This window comes from Xenopus laevis, chromosome 5S (assembly GCF_017654675.1).
Source record: "Xenopus laevis strain J_2021 chromosome 5S, Xenopus_laevis_v10.1, whole genome shotgun sequence".
In the NCBI taxonomy this organism is placed as follows: Eukaryota; Metazoa; Chordata; class Amphibia; order Anura; family Pipidae; genus Xenopus; species Xenopus laevis.
The window spans coordinates 121,258,804-121,282,689 of record NC_054380.1 but is presented as its reverse complement, the minus strand read 5'-3'; the positions used below and the strand labels follow the sequence as shown (position 1 = coordinate 121,282,689).

Sequence of the window (23,886 nt, the reverse complement as noted above, 5' to 3'; positions counted from 1 at the left end):
GAAGCTGAACACACGCTGCGTGTGACTTCACGAGTGGCGCAATGTCGGCCACACACACTTGTCTTCAACCACGGCAATTTGACAGGCCCAGGCCCTGGGGAGCAGGGAAAAAATACGGTACCGTACATATAAATGAATATATAACAGCTTCCCTTTTCCAATTATGGCAGTATCTGCAGTGCTGATTTTGACATGAGGCAAGAAAAGCTCAGGCAGTACCTAAGAGATGTCAATACAAATGAATGTCAATACAAATAGATAATAAATAGATACCTGTTTTTTATTTGACTGGGCAATATGAAATAGATCACAGTTGTGGAGCCATGCATTGTGCCACATGCAGCAACTTAACTTCCACATTTTCAATCTGAAAATTGAAAGTTATGCTCTCTACATCAGCAAATCTAACCAAGGGTTAATACCCTTTGGGAAGGTATGGTAAGTTGCTAACTATGGAGGTATAGTAGGGAGAGATGGTGCCATAGTAACAGTGGGATAATACTGTAAATACTGTATTCAAAAACATTTAACCCACTCATGTCTCAATTTTTGATTATTTAAACTTACCAGTAACTGCTGCATTTCTCACCCTAGGCTTATACTCGAGTCATTAAGTTTTCCCAGTTTTTGTAGGTAAAATTAGGTACCTCGGCTTATACTCGGGTCGGCTTATACTCGAGTATATACGGTATCTATCTATCTATCTATCTGTACCATTCAAAAATATTGTATTGCAATATACACTGTAGTATCACTGTATTGTTAAAGTTGGCTAAAACATTCTAACTAAAACAACATTCTGACCAAACCAATTACCTGTGCAAACCTACAGTTTATCTGGATATCTATTGGGAAAGAACTACATATGCCCATTGATGCGGCCCTTTCCTGACCGGTGAGATAGGTGCCTTATTATTATCATTACCCGATCAATGGCAAGGGGAGCCAAGCCATTTAGATCATCCCAATTTGGAGCATCACGTGGGTGGCCAAAATCTAAAAACATCCACTTGTTTGGCAGCCATTCTAGTTTTCTATTTCTTATTTCTGCTGTTCTCATCTTGTATGCATCAGTTACCACAGTTAAAACTTTCAACCCTGGAACTCTTCCCTATTATTCACCCATGATGCTTTTAATGCCCTGCCAAGGCCCCAACTCCCTCAATGCCTTGGATCTTCTGTGATTAAAAGACTTGTGTTGTAGAAGAATCAGTACACAAGGAACTTGGGTCTTGGATGTAGGGGAGCTGCCTGTCTACGTAGGGACAAAGTGGTAGCTAGGCTGCCACCGTTATTTTACCTTTAACTAACTTTGCACCTAGGTACCCCTTTTTTGACTTTATAGGGGGTTAAATATGTACCTCCTATTAAAAAACACCCACATATTTGTCAGGCACGCAGGCGCCATATGATTGTGCGAAAATACGCTAGCATACTTGTCAGGCGCGCAGGCGCAATATATCTGTGCGAAAATACGCCAGTGAAAAGACGCACTAACGTCTCTATGACCTTTTTTGATGATGTCATGCGCAATACCCGGAAATCGCGTCCAGCGTAATCTCGCGCGTGTTCGCGCCGCGAACGCCTATTTAAACTTTGAAAAGATGAGCGCCCACCACTTATGCCCCTGAGGAAGCTGATGTAGTCAGCGAAACGCGTTGGGCAGCATAGGTGGACGGTGGCAGCCTTGCTCCCACTTTGTCCCTACGTAGACAGGCAGGTTCTTGCTGACTAACTTGGGGCACAAATGGAAGGGTGGGAGCGGGTAGTGCTTGCACTGTAACCAATGGTTTATACTACTACCGTCGAAGTATTTTCTTTGGCTGATTAAGATACCACCGTTTCCACCATTTGCTGGTTTTTAATTGAATGTTTTTTAGGGACATTGTTCCTGCACTGCGGCCTTATGGGCTATTAGCAGTGGGTTTGTCTTTCGTGGGCGCTCTTCTCTTTTTAGCCTAATTTATTAAAAGTTAAGTTTTACTTAAGGCAGTTTTGCCAATCATACTACATAGGCGCCACACTGAACTAGTTTGCTTTGAAGTGAGTGTTTATGGACTAATAGAGCTTTGATTTCACTTCTTCTTTTTCTTCTTCTGTGATTAGTAGTTTAATCTACACAAACTTGCAGTGTGGTCGCCTTCGTTACACTGTGTTCACCGCTCCTCATTTCATTTCATGTAGGGGAGCTCACTACAGATACGTTGTTGCTTGTAGTCATTATGAGCAGTATTAAAAGTCGAAAGGAACAGATACCGCTTCCAACAGTAATTACATAAAATCTTATTCTTTGGGTAGAGTTTGCCATTAATTTTCAGTTTCTCACTGCCTGCAGAACCATGCTAACAAGGCAGTGATTAACACCAATACCTTTCCCTTGGCACATTATGTGTCTGTGCTGTTTGCTCTCTTTCCCTGGTGTGATGCCAATCTGGCAAGGAGCTCAATGTTCAGTGCTTCAAGGAGAAAATTGTGTTTTAAAAAATGCAATGCAAGCCAAACCAATATAAATGCATTTAAAATGAGATATTTATTTCCGCCTCAAAATGCATAGGGACACTGAAGAAGGTGGGAGCTCTAGTTCAGCTGTGTGATGTTGTACTTGACGGTCCATGATTATGGAAAAGGATTTTAGAACTGCATGGTGAAACCATATTGATAATCACCAAACAACAATTTGTTTATTATTTTTTAAAGTGACTAAGCACCCAAAAAGGTGAGAAACGTGTAGGGTGGATGGAGATGCAGCTATATTTTTAATTTTTCTACTAATAAAAATATTTTTTAACTGAATATCTCTGGTCCTGTGGATCAGTTTGAGTGCTCTGCTTCCTTATCTTCTGCTGTACCGCTCCCTAAAGCTGGGGGTCTGGTGCTGGTGCACCCGGACCACTTTCACTGTTTGGTGAGTTACTTTACACTTAATTCTGGAGCACCTTGTCCTCCTCTAATCATTTGAAGTTCTGGAGAATCCCATTGTATACTTTTGGAAACTTAGTTTGACTGTATGTTTATTTATGAAAGAAATTCATATATAAAAACCTTGCTTAAATAAAATTTTGAAAAAAAACTTTCTAATGCAGCAAATATGTATCTTACTCATTATTTTTAATGGGTCTACCGAGTAAATTGAAAAACTAGAATTGAGAAAAAATCCATATACATTTTGCCTAGGACAACGCCCATTGACTTTGACATAAATTTGCCTGCTTTTAGATGACAAATATTTACATTCTATTTTTCCAAATTTATCGTGTTTATTAAACCAATAAAAAATTTGAATTTTGAAAACTGTAATAAGAAAGTCATGAGTTGTAGCTCAAAAATGTTTTCAAATTTGAACAGTGAATAAGTTAGAGGCTACGGTGGTCATGAAAATATTTGACATAAAATTCTGGAACAGCTGGAAGGCTTTCATGAAAAGTTATCTTCTTTGAGAAAATTTTAACTTGACAATTTTCATTTGACTCCAATGAAGTTACATATGGAATGCCAGAGCATGGTTCAAAAAAATTTCAGTATCACTAGAAAAAAGTAAAAGTTACGGGGTGGCTGAAATTCCATTCAATAATATTGAAGGTCACGTTGAGGAAGCAAAGTATTGCCATGTTCTTAACCCTAAAAAATATTAATATTTAAATGAGTAATGGGGGTTTATTTTCTATTCATACATTCACTGAACAAATATTTTTATTTTTACATAAATGAAAGTATGAGTTGAATCAATAATGATTCTCAATAAATGTAAGACTGAAGTGACAGAAGAGACGCTTATATTACTGTTTAGTATCTACAGAACAATATAAAGATTCATGTTGAATATCTTTTCCCTTTGTTGTTTTAGTGCTTGGTGTTGTTTAGTTTATCTCCTATCAAATAGGCAGGGACTCAAGATGACAGAAGAAGACTTCAAGGAGGAGACATTGTGGGGGACAATGAAGTTTTAGAGATGACCTTAAGTCTGCTGCCACCTTTAATCACTAAATAACAGAGTTCTTACAGAATGAAAGGAAAATAAGATTTAATAACTGTGTAGTTGTTAAAAGAAAGACGTCAGTGTAAAATGCAATGGCCACAACCTTCTCCTCCTCCCCAGTAATTCTCTTACATATCACAGAACATTACACAGAGGCCAAACAACTGCCAACCCAAGATGACGTGTTCTCTCCGCATGGCATTTAGTAAAGTTTAAGTTACTGAATACAAGTGTGATGCATTGGAACTTGAGTTACATCAGAGATCATCTCTTGAACCTTCTGCAGTCTATATTGAACAATGGGGATAAGTAAGAACATCAGTCCAGGTTTTCCTTTAGGCTATTGGCTTGGGTAAGGAAAAAGTTATCCTTGATGTTAACTTGCCCTTTATTCATTAAGCAATTTGTGGGTTACAGATCACCAATACAGGTGTGAGATCCGTTATCCGGAAACTCAGTATACAGAAATTTTTGAATTACGGAAAGGCCAAATTTTAGACAAATAATATATATTTTTAAAAATGATTTCCTTTTTCTCTGTAATAATATAACAGTATCTTGTACTTGATCCCAACTAAGATATAATTAATCCTTATTGGAAGCAAAACCAGCCTATTGGGTATATTTACCATTTACATGATTTTCTAGTAGACTTAAGGTATAAAGATACAAAAATAAAAATTTTTCAGGATTTATTAAAATCCAATGATCCGAAAAAATAATAGCTTCATAATTTTTTTACAGAAAAATTGTAGGTTTAGAGTGCAAAATCAAAAAAAATTGTAGGATTCAGAGTTTTCGATTTTATCATGACTGTTCTGCACAAGAAAAATTTGTGAAGATTTATTGATAGATAGGGGGGAAAGTCAGTGCGAATTAGGTCAATGTGGTTTTCAGAAAACAGTTTTTGAGAACATTTCTGATTTTGATAAATAACTCCCCCAGACTTGCCCGACTGCTTATTGCTGTTTGGCTGTCAGGGGTAACTTGGCCTCCTGCCTGATTGGGCATATTGGGTATAACTACAGGTAACAGAACCCCACTAAGCCTGGCTTGTACAATATCTTGTTAACAAAAACAAATTCCAGTTATACCGTCAGAGAATAAATGAGATGAAGCAACTGTAACTGTATGTGCACAACCAGTGTCGGACTGGCCCACCGGGAAACCAGGAAAACTCCCGGTGGGCCCAGGTGTCAGTGGGCCTCTTGCTTCTAACCATTTGGCCTATTTCTTAATGAGGGTTAATAATGGAAGAATATAGTGTAGTATGAAAGAGACTAGGAGCATAAAGAGGTTGAGTGAGGAGAGGAGGTATAGTAGTTTGGAAAGTGGGCCTTCAGTCTAAGATTTTCTGGTGGGCCCCTGGCATCCCAGTTCAACACTGTGCACAACTGTTTTGTCTTCATGAGCCTGACCTTAATAAACTGACCATTTCATACTTGAAGGTCTATGAAGAACATGTTGAAGCTGAGAGGGCCATAAAAACATAGGGGTATCTTTATCATGCTGTGTACAAAGTGGAGTAAAACATTACCAGTGATGTTGCTCATATCAAACAATCGGATCTTCGCTTTTGTTTTCTAACTGTTGAAATCTAATTGTTGATTGTGCTACGGGCAACATCACCAGTAATGCTTCACCTACAAGTTAGAAAACAAGATCTGATTGGTTGCAATGGGCACAGTGGCAGAATTACCGGGGGTGCAAGGGGTGCGACTGTACCAGGGCCCGCACCCCTTGGGGCCCTTTTGGAGAGAGTTGGGGGGGGCCAGGCTGCATGGCCTGCATCTAGGGTTGCCACCCGGCCGGTATTTTACCAGCCTAGCCGGTAAAACACCTGCTAGGGCCGGTATTACAAATTTACCGGCAATTTTGTAATACCATGTACAAAATCCCTTGCCCGCCAATGAAAATGTACATTTTCTTTGGCTTCGGGCGGTGGTCCCGCCCCTTTTGTGACGCTACCCCCGTGGCTCCACCCCTCTTTGCGTCGCGCCCCGTCGGCTTTTTGCGTCACATCCCGCCCCTTTATTTTCCACCCCCACTGCCCGGTAATTTTTTTTTTTAATAGGTGGCAACCCTACCTGCACCTCTGCCCTGCTGGGGTTGTTAGGTTACTGTATGGGCAATATCACCGGTGATGAGTGCTGCATTCATGACACTGGCTGGCAGTTGTGCAGCCAGGAATAGGACGGTCTCACATACATACCCACTCATTAAAGTGAGGCTAAACTATACTATATATATAATATATACTATACTATAAACTCTTGTTACAAGCTCCCCTACAGGGTACCTGTATTTGGGTTTGTTTTTGTACATTTTGCAGGAAATACAGCATTCCCATGTGACGAGACTGTCATTTTATCTTTATGATTCTGGTCAATCTGAATGCAGATAAGACAGACTAAGGGTGAGTATGTATGGGTATTATACAATGATCTAATTATAGTTTTTATCCTTTGACGCTAAGCAGACTATCAGCTCAAGCATAAATTCTAAATTCTAAAGAAACATTGGTGTGATGGAGAGTGTAATTCCCGTATCTACCACCATGTGTCGCTCAAGGAGAGGACATTAAATCCATGAATAGTGTGACAAAAAGACATGATCTTTGATCCCTAAATTACATAATGTGATTATAAGTCTTTATGGGTGAAATTATTTACTCCCTATTTCTGTCCAGTTCCCCTTCTTCACATCCAGGAAAGCAACAGTCATACACATTATTTGCTTTCTGCTGGGAGTGGTAAACACACAAATGAAAGCAAATAGAAAAGTTCAACAAGATCAGATTTCTCCATCATTCATCTTGGCTGCCTGAGCCGGGGAAAGCCTCTCCAGTCGTTGGCATCCTCCAGTGTGACAAGGTGTGTGTGCGCTACTGCTTGGGATCTGTACACTGACTGGAGCAGCTTATTGGACAGGCAGAGTGGGGGATTTTCTCCTGCATATATACACCTGGGGGTCCATTTGCCAGTAGTATAGGCAGAGTGGGGGATTTTCTCCTGCATATATACACCTGGGGGTCCATTTTCCAGTAGTATAGGCAAATTGTGGGATTTTTTCCTGCATATACACACATGGGGGTCCATTTGCCAGTAGTATAGGAAGAGTGGGGGATTTTCTCCTGCATATACACACCTGGGGTCCATTTCCAAGTAGTACAGGCAGAGTGGGGGATATTCTCCTGCATATACATACCTGGGGGTCCATTTGCCAGTAGTACAGGCAGAGTGGGGGAAATTCTCCTGTATATACACACCTGGGGTCCATTTGCCAGTAGTATAGGCAGAGTGGGGGATTTTCTCCTGTATATACACACATGGGGTCCATTTGTCAGTAGTATAGGCAGAGTGGGGGATTTTCTCCTGTATATACACACCTGGGGGTCCATTTGCCAGTAGTACAGGCAGAGTGGGGGAAATTCTCCTGCATAGCTGCACCTATAGGTCCCTGTGGCAGTAGAGACATGATAGAGCCCCTATAGGTTCCCTGGAAGTGTCTGTACTAGGAGGGAAAACAGAGTTGAAGGTTTTTTTTAAGTAATGTCCCTGTGCCAATAGGAAGGTCAGACTGGGCTCAGACATTTTCTAGCAGATCTGACAGCAGATGAAGAAGATCTTATGCAGAGCAATCAGTGTCGGTGCCACATAACAGCAGTTTTAAATAGAAAAAGCAGACGGGGCATTTACTTACAATTGTTCCAACCTAGAGAAATAGCAGAGTGAGGGCCCCTGGCACAAGGGAATCACAGTGGGGCCCCTGATCATTAGCTGAAGGGCCCCGCAAGCAATACGATCATTTCCAGTAGGTGGTAAAGCGAGAAGCAGTTTCCCGGTAGAAGTCGCAAGCGCAGCGATTCCTGTAGGAGCGATCATTAGGCGCGTGTGACGGCAGTGGGTTTCCCTTAATAAATCGCCGCAAACTAATGAGCGAGTCCCATGGGAGACAGAGCGCTTGTTACGTCTGCAGCGCAAGTGGATAAAGAGTCTGCGCTTTCCTGCGACTGGGGAATCGCACGGGAGGGACAACAGCACTCGCACCAACCTGCATTGTTTCCTCCCACATCCAATTCGATATTATATCAGACCAGCAGCCACCTCACCACATCCTAAACTATATCTAGAAGAAGCAGCCACACAGGACTGCCCGTGCTTTCCAATAGCTGAGAGACGCTGCAACTTTTTTTCCCAATTAGTCTTTGCCATTCACTGGGCAGAAAAGCTGACTCTTCAAAGTGCCACGGGTCTGTGCCATTCATTGGGCAGAAGAGCTGATGCTTCAAAGTGCCACTGGTCTGTGCCATTGACTAGGCAAAAGAGCTGATGCTTCAAAGTGTCACTAGTCTTTGCCATTCACTGGGCAGAAGAGCTGATGCTTCAAAGTGCCACTGGTCTGTGCCATTCAACAGCCAGGAGAGCTGAAGCTTTCTGCAAAGTACTAGAGAGCAGCAGACAAGGTGAGTTGATTGTGGCTTTAAGGTTACACTCAGTTTGGGTGTTTTGTATCACTTGTGCACAATAACACACAGTTCTGTTAGTGATTGTTGGGGATGCCTTGTAGTAGTATTATTATTATTAGTAAATAAAAAAAAATTAGCGAATTTCCCATGAAATTCGCAAAACGGCGAAAAATTCACGAAACACGAAATATTTTTGACACCGGCGACAATGGTGAAAATTCTGATGCCCATTAAAGTCAATAGGCGCCTAGAATTGTCGCCGGCATCTAAAATATGTGGACGCTGGCGAATTATACGAATTTAGTCACCAGGGGCAAAACACGGAATTTCGCCACTAATTCGCTCCTGGCGAATAAATTCGTCCGTCACTAAGTAGTAGTAATATTATTATTATTATTAGTAGTAGTAGTAGTAGTAGTAGTAGTATTATTAGTAGTAGTAGTAGTAGTAGAAGTAGTAGCAGTAGTAGTAGTAGTAGTAGTAGTAGTAGTAGTAGTAGTAGTAGTAGTAGTAGTAGTAGTAGTATTAGGACCTTTTAAGGGTAGGACAGATAAGACATTTACCCTGATCCCTTGTATCTTAAGGACCCCTTGAGATACAGCATGTGGCCCTTCAGCTGTTGTTGAAGCTGTTTGGGTAATGTTTGGAGTTGTAGCTCCACAATAGATGTTGGGTGACAGCTGTATATTCCTGTTCTGTTTTCCATTCTCCCTAAAACTGTGGCCCCTGCAATGCCCAGGGTCCCCATATCTGTAACTCATTGTCTGTTTAAGTGAAAAGTGAGCACGTGAGTTTTGTTGGTGAAAAGGAAAGAGTTAACCACATCGGTGACAGGGCTGGGATTCCTAACAAAAAAAACACCCACTTCATGATTATTCATTTTTTCTTCTTATCGTTACTTGTTCGTGAAAGCAGCAGGATTGCGGACAGGAGAGATTCCGCTCACCTGGAGCAGCAATGAATAAACTCAGAGGTGCTGCCATGCTGGTTGTGCTGCTCTTGGTGCTGCCTGCTGGGCACTGCAAGGAGAGGACGGACTCCAGAAACCTCACCGAGAAAAACCTGATGAACATCATTGTGAGACTCATTAAAGAGGTGAAAGTGTATCGGCTGCAGGAAGGCAACGGGAAGCAGCATTTAGCCAGGAAAGAAGACTACAGCCTGGACGAGAGGGAAAACCCAGTCCCAGATTATGGATATTATCCGGATGAACAGCGAGTGGGTAAGTGCACGGCTGTTACTCTGTGTATGTTCAGATGAGCTCAAATACTACTGGCCCTACATTGTACAGGTATCACATCTATTATCCTGAATGCTTGGGACCTTGGGTTTTCTGGATAAAGGGTCTTTCTGTAATTTGGAGCAGCATGCCTAAAGGCTGGTAATATATTTTTTTTAAAAATTTGCCACTAATATGGATTCATGCAGCGTAGCTACCATCAAGTATATGCTGATGTTTTATTATTATAGAAAAGAAAGGGAATTGTTTGAATAATAATTATTTGCTTAAATAGGACTGTGGATAATGGGTTTCTGGATAATAGATCCTATACATGTACAGGCAGCCTTAGGTTCCCACCCCCTGTTATTTGCAAGTCCACTCCTACAATTCCCAGCATCCCCCGAGAGACCTTGCATGATGTTATTGCTCAGGGACAACTTTAGAGGCTCGGCGTGCAAGATCTCGGCTTTGTCAGGATAAATAACACAGCGGAGTGAAGGCAAAGTCAACCGCAATGATTTCAGATGGGTTTCTGGTGCCTAAATCTGTGGCAATGGTCGTTATTTACTTGATATACTATATATAAGGACAGATATATTGTAGGGAATGTAGAAGACTTTAGTCTGGCACTGTGCGCTGAATGTGGATAAATTGGCATTTATGACTGGTAACTAGTAGAATTAATTCAAGGTAACTGGACATTTTTTGAGTTTTTTCTTGAAAACGTTTCATCACTCATCCGAGCGACTTCTTTACTTCAACTGAAGTTGTGGAACTGAAGAAGCCCCTTGAGTTATCAAGAAAAAAACTCTCGGGGGTGAATTTATCAAAGTTCGAATGCCAAAAACTCGAAAAAATCAAGGTTTTTTTTTACTATAAGATCCAAAATTTTAATTGGGGAAAAAAACCTTGAATTCTTCGAGATTTGTTATACCCTGAGGATGCAAAAAGTCTGAATCTGAAAATTCAGCATCTCAGACCTGCGGAGGTTGTATATAAGTCAATTGGAGAGGTCCCTATCCTATTTGAACGTTTCTGTGGTCTGCACTGAAATTAGCCCGAAAATCTGATTATTTTGGGCTTTTCGGGCTAAAATCCCAAGAAATCTGACTCTTTGGGAAAAAGCTTGAAAAAAATCTAGCAATTCGTGAAAACCTCAAAAAAATCGTACGATTTGGGTTTTCGCTCAATTTTATTTATTGAGTTTTAACCCGATCCAATTAAATCATGCTTTTTTAATAATAAATAAGATCAAATTGTAGATTCTAGTTGGTTTGGACTTTTTTTATTTAAAAAAAATCAGAAAAATTTGTATTTTGATAAATAACCCCCTAAATGTCCACTTGTCTTTGACATTCTACTAGATACTGTATATCATGACCTGGATCAATAAGAATCATCACAGAATTTTCCGGAAAAAGCCTGAAAAAATAGAGCAATTCGGGAAAACCTCCAAAAAATTCATATGATTCGGGTTTTAGCTTAATTTTATTTATTGAGTTTTCCCCCCGATCCAATGAAATTATGCTTTTTTAATAATAAATAAGATCAAATTGTAGATTCTAGTTGGCTTGCACTTTGTTATTTTAAAAAAAAATCAGAAAAATTCGTATTTTGATAAATAACCCCCTAAATGTCCAATTGCCTTTGACATTCTACTAAATACTGTATATCTTGACCTGGATCAATAAGAATCTTCATAGACATATTATAACTAGTACTAGACCAGGCTGAAGAACTTTGAGCCCATGGATTCCCTTTCAATCTAAAAGGCTAATTAAAGTGATATACACACCTATAGAAAAAAAATCTTCTAAATGCCTAACTAGCCTTAACATGCCCTGGGAACACATTACTAGTGGCCCATAACATTATGCTCACTAGATTTTCAACTCATCCGGTACGCTGTTTGTTTATTGCCCAAGCTGCCGTTATATCTAATTTGGGGGCGTGTCATTGATGACATCATGGCGCTGTCCATGCTCCGCCTTCAGGACAGTAGTATGTCAATGATGATGCTGATAAATGAAGCGTGCCCAGACTTGGCACTCATTTCCAAAGCAAAGCACTTATATGTTGGACAGTTTGACAAGGAGTTTCATTGTGCTGTTTGGAGCCGGACATGGGTGCAGGGAATAATGAGGTTGTTCAACTTCCAAACACTTTTTCCAGTTCAGTTGTTTTCAGATTGTTCACCATAAACAAAGACTTTTTTCAATTGCTTTTCACCTTTTATTTTTTACAGTTTTCCCAAAATTTTGTCTAATCTCTGGTGTTTGAGTCTGGCAGCTCAGTGATCCTGGAGCCTCTGAACGGTTCCAGTTTGCTCCATTTAGTTGATATAATTAGTTGATACATTTCTCAGCAGCATCTCTGGAGTATTAGCAACTATTGTATCAATTCTAACGGCAGCCCGTAATAAAACCCAGAGATTCTGCTCAGCAGGGACAAAGATAAGAAATGTATCAACTAAATGTATCAATTTAAAACAGTTAAAGAGTCGGCGACCCCCCTCCCCAGAGCGGCTTTAGAAGGTGAAAAATTAAAAAAAACAAATAGAAAGTAACTGAGAAAAGTCTTTTGTTTCTGGTGAACTCTTTGAAACCAACTGAACTATAAAAAAATAGTGTTTGAAGGTGAACAACTCCTTTAAGGTCACTTTTTTAGCCCATCGGTTAAATATATGTAATTAATGGGTAGGTGCCGGTATGACTTCAAGCTTTAGAGGACAGTTGGATTTTTAAACATTTTAAGACATTGAGCGTATTTTGTGCTTATTCAGTTATGCCTAATGATGCCTTTATCTAGAGGGGAAACCTTTGGCACTAGGAAAGCTGGTGGTGCTCATTTAGGTGCTTAATCGTTGTCTTTCCCAGAGAGCAAACCCAAGGGGAGTCTTTCTCAAGTTGCATGGGAGGGAGGGGGCCCTTAGACCTGGGGGAGGGAGGGGGCCCTTAGACCTGGGGGAGGGGGCCCCTAGACTGGGGGAGGTATGGGGCCCCTAGACTGGGGGAGGAGAAGATGAACGAGGTCAGATAGGCTTATAAGGATGTACTGTAATGTAGTATAAAGTATCTTCCCACATAAATCCATTTGCCAGCAAGCATAGCCAGACGGATCAGATTCCCCTGGAAGTTGCTTTGGGAAATATCAGTGTACAGATTCATTGTGTGGCTCTTCAATCATGGCTGGACTTCACATCCCAGCATCCTCAGCACTATCACCCTGGCAATTGACAACAGTTACATGCACCAAAATAGACTGTGGTGCATCAATCTCCACATGACAGTCACAGGCGCACCCAGTCCATTCACCACCTGACTAACAAGCAGTGTTAGCTATCGGATCAATGTCAGCTAACACTCTAAGCACTGATGTGAGTTATTGCACCGGAGACGTTCTTACAAAAAGAAATGGAATCCTGGTGTAAATGACTCTGGGGGATGCTTCAGTCAAAAATCATAGCAGAGGAAATGGTGGGAATTACCCTTTTTGCCCATTTATTAAAAAAAACTGACTATGGGGCAAATTTGGATGTTTTGACGAATTAGCTTGAGTTTTACTTGTCTCCATATGGTTGCTACAACAGTTAGGCTGCCGGCTAGGACAGACTTGATTGCATAATGTCTTGCCCACCCAGTATAAGAGCAGGAGGCAGGTCAGAAACCATTACTCATGCATAATGGGGGGCATTTGACAAGACTTCACCTTATTTGGGCTCTGTCAAACTTATGATGGATGGGTAATGTCATCGATCCATAAATTACATGGTGGGTCACTATCAAGCTCCCAATTATCACCATTTCCATTATTATTACCTTAGCTCTATTCTGTTCTCTACTGTGCTAGGTCTTAAATGAAAAGGAAATGTTCAATCGATGGAGGTGCCGAATGTTAGTGCACCACCAAGGTTTGTAATCACTTACCTGATACCCTGGCCAGTGCTCCTGCTAGTAGAAAACTACACCGGCCCTGGGTACTTGTGAGAGATCCTCTTCCTCCCTTCTTCTTTCTTCAAAATGAAAAGTCCAGATTTTAACTCTACTGTGCACCTGCACGAAGAAAGAAGGGAGGAAGTGGATCACTCACTTGCAAGTGCCCGGGCCATATTGAGGGGATCAGAATATGTTAGAAAAGATTAGATTAGGAAGGAAGGAGGTGAAAGAGAAAAATACACAAAAAATGAGAAGATAAAGACCAGAACAGAATAGGAAACCAATAAGCAAATATAAGTGAATGTACAAGAGAAAGGAGAAAAAAGAAATAAAATGGGAAAGTGAAGAGAAAACTAAGAAGGGCAAGAGAGAGGGTAAGGAAAGCTTTATGAGAATGTACAAAAAAGAAGAGCGATGGTGGATACAGAAAGTGAGAGATGAAAAGAGAAACAGTACAATAATAGTAATAATTGTATAAATATTATTGTAATAATACAATAATAATATTTAAAGTGAGGAAGAGAGGAAGAAAAGAAATTTAAGTTTGAATGGGGAGAGGGAATAAAGGGAGAACAGACCAGAAAGGGGTATTAGAGTACAGATATAGAGAAATATAAAGAAGAGGGGTGATGTGTGGTTGAGGGGGAAATGGAGAATAAAGAGGAAATGGATAAAGAATGAGAAGGAAAAGAAGTTTAAAGAAGAACCTAGAAAAATGATGAAAAAAAGGGAATACAATAGAATTATGTGTGTCAGGGAATATCTATTCTACATCAAGAACATTTTTTCTCTTGATTTGTATCAAATACGGTGGGGGAGTTTTGAAAAACAAAAATCACAGGGAATGTGAGACAAAAAAATTGAAATCCTCCGATCTATTGGTCTGTGCCTTTGGTTTCCCTACGGTCATGGGACAGAGCATACAGGATCTGATATATGGACAATGTATGCTGAGGTTTAGTTAAAGGAAGATATTGGGTATTTCTGTGGCTTGTGATGTTTAATTTAGTAGAATATGGAAACTATGTGCTGTGCCAAACTCCTTCCTCCAACACAGTGGGAAGTATAAAAAAACACAACATTTGTGGTTTGGTTTGACCCTTTTTTCTAGCCATTGTAATTTAAACACAGATATGTGTGACTTGACTCTTTTGTACTAGACAAGTTTCTGCATGGGTAAGGTTGCTGAGATGTTGGGGTTTTGCTTTGTCTTGGTCTGGACAATCGTTCTTGTCTGTGGTGGATAAATATATTGAATTGAAATCTGGTAAATTTGTAAATTGATGCTGAATTGGACATTCTGTGATATTTATATCCTTTGTATTAGTGCAACTTCCAAACTTTTGGGACTTGTTGATCAGCAACAGCTGTGCTCCCTATGATTCCTGCAATAATGCTTTGTTCCCTGGAAAGGAGATGTTTCCCTAGATTTACTGGTCATCCTACGGTTTTATCTTCTTGGTTTCTGTTCTTTTTATTCCCCAGCAGGAATATCTAATTCACATAAACACATTTAGAATAGTGTGACGGTATCTCCCTGGCAGGACAGAGAGGAGTCAGAGAGAGCAGCAGTCAGTCACAGAGTCAGGGAGAGGAGAAGTAGATCATGACTTGGCAGGTCAGGTCTAACAGTTAGGGAGCCAGGATTTTCCTTTCATGTTTACATTAGCTAAATCCCTTCACTCATCACTGGGACTGCCTATCACGGATTTACCTCTTAACACTTCCTCTTAACATGCTCCGCAGCATCTGCACACAACATACTTATCCCGTACTTTTTTTTTTTAATTCTGCAGAAATATTTCCGAGAGATCTTCGGATGAAAGATAAGTTTTTGAAGCACCTTACAGGTAAAGGTAAATTGGTCCTTTTTTTCTTCTTTTTTAAGGGTGGTGGTTTGTTTTGTCAGTCCATTTTAGTCTGATCTATATTCAGTTATCTGTGTTATTAGGAGAGTTACCTTGTGTGTGGGTTGGTTCTGGATAGAGCAACAAGAGGACATATACAAACACACCCACAAGTTCTCAAAAAGTTGGTGCAATGGAGATCCCATAGTGATGCAATTCTTTAAAATATGTGTGCTCCTGAACTTCCACATGGTTTTCAATGGGTTTATCCTGCATCTTCTGATGAATGCAGATACTGACACGGAGAAGCTACAATCACACTGGACCTGGTGGCTGCTCCAGGGTTTCCAAAATGGGTTGGTCAACAGATGCAGCAGATTTGCAGTTGACGCAGTTTTCAACATGCTGTCCAGAGATACATCTTCCATAATTAGGGCAGTCACAACTTGTAGCTGCAATTACATTGGAATTATGGGAAACATTCTGCATTATGAACAATTGGCTTCAGAAATGGCATTTTGCAAAGTGCAGTTGTGTTCGCAAATGACCCCTGCAGTTGCCTTTGCCATGTTACATATGCCCATATCTATCCCAAACCATGTCATGATGTACCTACCCAACCATGTGCTAATGAACCACTCCCTGTTTTGAAACAGGGGTACTGATACATCTAGGGGTTATGTATTATGATACAGGCATAGGATCCATTATCTGGAAATGTATTATCCAGAAAGCTTTGAATTACTCGGGGGCAGATTTATCAAGGGTCGAATTTGGAAGTAATGGGAGTTTTTTTTGAACTCCCATATCTTCGAAATTCGAATTAAAAAAGACCAATCAAAATTTATCAAAAAATCTAAGGTTTTTTGGGGTGAATTGGTCCGTTTTCAAACGATTTTCAATTCAATACGAATAAGTAACAGCGCAATCGATCGAATTAGATTCAAAGTTTTTCCCCCCAAAAAAGAGATTTTGACTCCACATAGGTTCTAGGAGGTCCCCCATAGGCAGTTGCATAACTACCGGGGGAGCAGGGGGTGCAATTGGGCCAGGGCCTTCACCCCCGCAGGGCCCCCGGCTGTCACGCGCTCACTGCAGCGCCGCACGGAAGAGGGTGGGGGCGGGGCCCGGCCGCACGGCCCGCACCAGGGCCTGCCCCCACCTAGTTCCGTCTCTGCCCATAGGCTACATCTGCAATTTTTAAAGAGACAGTACATGATACATTTCGAATCGAATTTGGACTATTCCCTAGTCGAAGTACAGAAAAATTGGCTCAAAATTTTTTTAATTCGACTTTTGATAAATCTGCCTCATAGAGTCCGATTTAACCCAATAAGTCAGATTTTAAAAATAATTTCCTTTTTAAAAGCAACCTCAGCAGGTTTGAGATGCTGGATTTTCGGATTCTGACTTTTTCCATCCTCTAGGTACAAAAACGTCAAGGTTTTTGTTTCCACTAAAAATTCGGATTTTATAGTTAAAAAAAACAAAACTTTTTTTTTTACGGATTTTTGGCATTCAGACTTATTATTAATAAATAACCACCTTAGAATCCCATTACGACTCAAAGCACATTGAGCATGTGCACATTGCAGACGCTACTAACAAAAACCTTTAGGCTGCTTTAATAAGATTAATATATAAATTTGTCATTTCTAGCCATATTGGCCTTCGGTAGATGCTGAATAAATGCCTTTATTGTTCTCTCCTGTCTTCCAGGTCGACTTTCGTTCAACAGTCCAAACTGCAACAAGCTATTCCGCAGACTTTACAACACGACTAAGGACTGCACCACCCCTGCACGTATGTTGAAAGCATTCTTTCCTAACCTCACTTAATTAAAGGCATTAAGATATAGTAATTGAATTAAGACCTCGTCTCACTTTAGACTTAGAGCCTAATATGATTTTAACTGGTGCGCTGCATTTTGTTAGCCAATACTAATAAGCGATCAGGTCTGATCAGTTTCCTGTGTTCACATGTAGACGCCACGCTCATTCCTTATAGAAAACCTTATTAAAGGAAGCTGTGTGTTTACGATAGCAACAATAAACACCAGCAGTGTAAACAAATACTGTTTGATCTGTATATATGTATAGCAAATTATCTAAGCATATGTTCAGTACAAGGCATTAGAGCACGACGATTTATTATAAGGAATCATGGATCTTAATCTTGGAAGTTAGAATATTCAGGAGTAATAGCAAAGCTGATGACACATGGGTGGTGGAGAAGTGAATGAAACTGCCCCTTCTGCTCACTTGAATGTACCTAAAGTAATGGTGGGTCCACCGTAATATGGTGGTTATAACTATAATCAAGTAAATGAAATATGTGATGAATTAGAGCTCTCTTGAAATAACGGAGAGACTTACTACAGGTTATCCGAAAAACCCGTTATCCAGAAAGCTCCAAATTATAGAAAGGCCATCTCCCATAGACTCCTTTTTATCCAAACAATCCAAATTTTTAAAAACAATTTCCTTTTTCTCTGTAATAATAAAACAGTACCTTGCACTTGAACCAAACGTTGATATAATTAATCCTTATTGGAAGCAAGTCCAGCCTATTGGGTTTATTTCATGTTTACATGATTTTTCTAGTAGACTTAAGATATGAAGATCTAAATTACAGAAAGATCCCTTATCCAGAAAACCCCAGGTCCGATCATGCTGCATAAAAGGTTCCATACCTGTATAATACTTATAACAATTAAAAAAAAGAAAGAATAAAGCTGCTACATAGTGGGTCTGTCAATACTAATATGGTGCCCAAGATTCATTTGTTGGTGCTTGTATCATTTTCCCATTTGCCACAACAATGGCTTTGCCAAAAACAACACACAGAACTTTAACTTAAGTCTGTATGAATAGGACTTTCTTCCATTGCTTTCCCTTCTTCCCTTTCATCCCAGATAATTCCTTTCCCTTCCTCCTTCTTCTTTTCCCTTCCTATTCCTTCCCTCCTTCTTTCCTTTCTCCTTCTTCTCTTTCTTTCCTTCTCCTTCTCTTCCTTCTTTCCTTCCTTCCTTCCTTCCTTCCTTCCTCCCTCCCTCCCTCCCTCGCTTCCTCCCTTCCTTCCTTCCTTCCTTCCTTCCTTCCTTCCTTCCTTCCTTCCTTCCTTCCTTCCTTCCTCCCTCCCTCCCTTCCTTCCTTCCTTCCTTCCTCCCTTCCTTCCTCCCTTCCTTTTTGATTCAGAAAGATTGACCTTCACAACATATCAGTTACCATTGTATTCAAGAACTTGTAAAAGACAATCAGTAGTAGGCACAACAGGGTAAAAGAACCACATTACACCCAAATGTGCTCAGTGTCTTTCATAGTGATAAAAAGGTCATTGAAAAATGTGAAGCCCCTCCTCCACTACAAGAGTCCCCTTTTGAGTCATAACTTAACAGAATGTGATTTAAAGTAACAAACAAAAGTTTAAAGTGCCTTCCCCTGAAATGGTTCCGGAGATATTTTGCACTAGCAGGTGTTCTCTACTAACTCCCTTTGGTGAGTGACATACACAGGAGGAGACACTTTTTCCATATTTGTGTTAGTTTAGACCAGGTCCCATGAAGACAGAGAATCGAGCAGCAGAAGACCTCACTCATAGCAGCTTACATGGGCGTGGTGTTCAACCGTTAATGATGAACTGTCATATGTATAAAAATATACTCAAACTCTATTGGGTGCTGAATAACATAGTTTACCAGATAAATGTTGTCATTTTTTTCTAATTGTTTTTACAATACCAAATGGTATATTAGTTGATCTTCCCATTCTAGCCTTCTCTTGCTGCAAAGGTAATAATGCTGCTGGGTATCCCAGATCACTCACCTAAGGGATCTATGGAATCCCTTTGTAAGACCAGGAAACTGACCAACTGAATTTAAGGGTTTCTAGGAATTTTTAAAATGTTACCCTGCTACAAGAGAAAGAGAGAGAGAGCGAGAGAAAGAGAGAGAGAAAGAGAGAGAGAGAGAGAGAGAGAGAGAGAGAGAAAGAGAGAGAGAGAGAAAGAGAGAGAGAGCTCACACTAATATTCTTTCCAAAATATTAATGTAAACACTACTGTTTGTTAATGAAAGTTAAAAAGGGGAACATGACAGTGCTATTTCCACACATAGAAAAAATGAAGGCTGAGTGGGGTTGTCTGCAATAAAATTCACTTAGTGGAATGGCGGAACTATAGAGGGGGCAGAGCCTGTGTGGCTAGGTGGTCCAGGGGAACAGGGGACCGTGAGTTGGGTGACTGTGGATGAGCCATGACTTTGTGTGACCCACGTCACATGCAAAATCATGGGTGACCTGTAAATGCATTGGAAATGGTGCCCCCTGCTGTTGACTCACAAGACTTTCTTTACTAACGTCAAGTGTTTCCGGTCGGCCAAAATAAACAGCAGTTGGCCCTGTTCTTTTGAACTGAGCAGTTTAAAAACCATGTAAAATGTGAAAGTGCTTAGTAGAGTGCTCTGTGCAGGTTTATAGTCATTTATTTTGAGGGCTTTGAAGCAACAGTTTTTTTGTATGGTACTTTTAGTTGGGTGTGAGCACTAGTTTGCTGCTAATTGGGTGGATTGGGGTTGAAATTTGGCCAGCCATTGCGGGTTAGTGTTGGATGCAGGTCAGACTGGGGAAGTACACTCCTCCCGAAGATTCTTTCTCTTTTATCCAGAGGCGTGCATGAATATAGAGTACAGAGCAGACAACACGGGTAAATGTTGGCCATGGGTACTACAATAGAAACGTTTTGGAGGTTGCGCTGCGTCTGCATCTGACAGTCGTGTCCGTCGGATCAATGCTGCAACACCATCCGACAATGCTATTACTTACCTTATTTCTGTCGCATCCACGTGACGCCTGCATTTTTGCGCAGTGCGTCAGATCACGCGGATATCGGCCGTGAAGTCCTACCCTTAGGGTTGGGTGCAGGTTATTGTTTTGTTGGTTTGGATCGGTGGGGATTAAGGTTTTGTGAGATAAAGTGGGGTGCAGGTTAAGATTGTGTGGGATAGGGTTGGGTGCAGGTTAGGGTTTAGTTGGTTAGGGTCAGGGAGGTTAAGGTTTTGTGGGTTAGAGTCGTTGTAGGGTTATGGTTTTGTGGGTTAAGGCTTTGTGGGTTAAGGTGGGTGTGGGTTAAGGTTTAGTGGGTTATGGTTGGCTGCAGGTTAAGGTTTTGTGGGTTAGGGTTGGTTGCAGGTTAAGGTTTTGTGGGTTAGGGTTGGTTGGAGGTTGAGGTTTTGTGGGTTAGGGTCGGGTGCGGGTTAAGGTTTTGTGGGTAAAGGTTTTGTGGGTTAAGGTGGGTGTGGGTTAAGGTTTAGTGGGTTATGGTTGGCTGCAGGTTAAGGTTTTGTGGGTTAGGGTTGGTTGCAGGTTAAGGTTTTGTGGGTTAGGTTGGTTGGAGGTTGAGGTTTTGTGGGTTAGGGTCGGGTGCGGGTTAAGGTTTTGTGGGTTAGGGCTGGGTGCGGTTAAGGTTTTGTCGGTTAGAGTCGGTGTGGGTTAAAGTTTTGTGAGTTAGGGTTGACCCACAAATTACTAGTGAGCACCTATTGTAATTTGTAATTCCCCTTTTCCTGTGTCCAGTTTGTTAGTGGGTACATTAATAACAAGTGCACTTTTTTAAAGGGGAACTCCACAAAAACATAACTTAAGCTTTTTGAAAAGTAAACATAATTTTAAGCAACTTTGCAATATACATCATTTAAAAAATATGCAAACTTTTCATGATTTTTAATTGTCTCTGACAGTTCCCTAAGCCTACCCCCTGCTCTCCTGCTGATCTCTCTGACTACTTTGCGGAGCTGGCTGACTACTGTTACTTTGTATCAACCGCCAGCTGCATCCTCCAAACCCCACAATTCCCCGCACAAGTGATTTCAATAAGGAAAGGAACATCACAGTGCAATGCATTGTGGGTTATGTAGTTCCTGTCTGTAATCTGTGGAGAAGTTGTTACAATTTGTAACATCAGTGTTTAGTCCCTCCTTCCCTGCCAGGATTTCAAATGATGCAGAAAGAGAAGAACAGTTAAACAGCTGGATTTCAGCATAGAAAATGACATTTATTCATACTTTTTGAAGAAACAGGTAACTGTGATGGGTATATTAGGGGTTTCTGTGTTATGTGGGCTTCTTTATCATATTTTGTTTTGGAAGCTGGAGTTCCCTTTAAATGACCCTATATTGAGCCTTTGATATTGGCAATAGCAGAAAGAAGATCACACATTTCCATTTTGGCAGGTGACGGTTATTTCAGAGCTTGACACTTAGAAACTATTGAGTATTAATAATCCTTTAGGGAGGATCCTTATAGAGAACTTGAGAACGCCACCTTATTTACATTTCTCTTTTTATTCTTAATGAATCTGCAAAGTTTGCAATGTCAATACAATTGGCAGCACCTTCGGGGAAACTTGATTAACAAGCTTACTTTGTTTTTGTTTTTTTCCCCTTTTGGAGGCGCAGAAAATCCTATAAGTCTCGTGGTAGCTAGTGCAGCTGAAACGGCAAACAACCTATATAAATATTTGCAGAAATGTGTAGCGTGTAGACTCCTAGATAGGGATGTCGCGGACTGTTCGCCTGCGAACTAATTCGCGCGAACATCGACTGTTCGCGTCCGCCGAATGTTCGCGAACGTCGCGCGACGTTCGCCAATTTGGGTTCGCCTTAGCTGGCGCTTATTTTTGACCTCTCACCCCAGACCAGCAGATACATGGCAGCCAATCAGGAAGCTCTCCCTCCTGGACCACCCCTACACCCCCTGGACCACTCTCCTTCCTGCAGCGTTTTTTCATTCTGCCTGTGTGTGCTTGGAAGAGCTAGTGTAGGGAGAGAGCTGGTTAGTGATTTGAGGAACAGTTGATAGTAACTTTGCTGGCTAGTAATCTACTTGATAACTGCTCTGTATTGTAGGGACAGAACTCTGCAGGGATTTGAGGGACATTTTAGGTTAGGTAGCTTTGCTGGCTAGTAATCTACCTTCTACTGCAGTGCTCTGTATGTAGCTGCTGTGGGCAGCTGTCCTGCTGCTGATCTCTCATCTGCTGACTGCTGCCTGTAACCCAATAGTCCTTGTAAGGACTGCTTTTATTTTCTTTTTTGTTTTTTTACTTTGCTACTATAAGAGCCCAGTGCTATTAGTCTAGCTGTGTTGGGGAGTGGGACTGGTGTGCTGCTCCTCCTAGTAGTTCATCACTACCAGCACCAACCAGAGTCAAAATTGTTACAAAGTATCTTATTTGCACCTGTTAGCTGTTCTGAGCTCTTTGCCAAAAGCTAATTAAGTTAGCTGTTCAGTTCAGAGAAAAGAGGGACTTTCCAGTACAAAAGAGGGACAGGGGGTTGAGTGGTCAAAAGAGGGACAGTTGGGAGGTATGCAAGTGCCACCTAGCTGTGTGAGCTTTTTCACATTCTGTCTAAATAACAATAATAATTCTGTGTCCGTAAACATCACCTGAGTGATACAGCAGCAATAATATATTGTAATATATAATATCCGTATCCACTACTGTATACGTTGCCCTTGCAGGCATTGTTTGCCCAGTCTTTAACCAAGTGCCACCTCGCTGTGTGAGCTTTTTCACATTCCGTGTCCAGAAACATCACCTGAGTGACGTAGTGTGATTTCTGCCCTTTACAGCACAAAACGCAGCGCTGTGTCAACAATGTATTTTTCAGATACATTTTTGCCCTTGATCCCCCTCTGGCATGCCACTGTCCAGGTCGTTGCACCCTTTAAACAACTTTAAAATCATTTTTCTGGCCAGAAATGTCTTTTCTAGCTTTTAAAATTCGCCTTCCAATTGAAGTCTATGGGGTTCGCGACGTTCGCGAACCGTTCGCATTTTTGACGCAAGTTCGCGAATATGTTCGCGAATATTTTTTCCGCCGTTCGCTACATCCCTACTCCTAGACATGCTATTCTTCCTTTCCTGCAGAAGTGTGTGTGACTCAAGCTGTAAACAGCCACTTACTGAATGGCTGAATGGCTAAGTCCATATTGCTTGACCAGATGACTTAATGGATGTACCACTTAGCAGCTGAGGGGGTGTCCATGTTGTTCATATTATAAGCATATCCTATTCGCTAAGCTCAGCCTTTCTCTCATGATTCAGGACTAAAGGTGGTCATAAATAAGATGCTGATTCGGCCCCTTTCGTTTGAGTTGGCAGCTTATCTGCGGCTGTAAGGGGCCACAAATGAGCCAGCTGATCCAAATGAAAATCAGGCAGAAATTAATTGGACGGTTTTTAAAATCCTGTAGGAATAAGAGTGCGATGCCAAGTTGATGTGGTCCTCTCTGATGATGTCTCTGTAGAACTCAATGGATGATCCAGAAATCGGCTCTAGAGGCAAATTAGGCCCAGATCATGCTGTATATGGCCACTTTAAAGGGATTCTGACATGATTTTTATAATGTATTTTTTATTTCTAAATGACACTGCTTACA

General features: G+C 41.0%; 1 protein-coding gene across 4 annotated transcripts in view; it reads left to right on the top strand.

The window, feature by feature from the left end:
• The first annotated feature begins 6,538 nt into the window (after window positions 1-6,538).
• The window catches only part of alkal2.S (ALK and LTK ligand 2 S homeolog), a 35,302-nt gene continuing 17,954 nt past the window's right edge, over window positions 6,539-23,886 (top strand). Inside the window, exons 1-4 of one of the 4 annotated variants that reach the window (XM_041565022.1) lie at window positions 6,539-8,441; window positions 9,360-9,666; window positions 15,398-15,451; window positions 17,168-17,251. In XM_041565022.1, the coding sequence (XP_041420956.1) occupies window positions 9,402-9,666; window positions 15,398-15,451; window positions 17,168-17,251 (403 nt within the window). In that variant the 5' untranslated portion in view covers window positions 6,539-8,441; window positions 9,360-9,401. Of the gene's footprint in view, window positions 8,442-8,978; window positions 9,667-15,397; window positions 15,458-17,167; window positions 17,252-23,886 lie in introns of those variants that run through there. The other 3 variants (XM_018265910.2, XM_041565019.1, XM_041565020.1) reach the window with 3 other exon arrangements.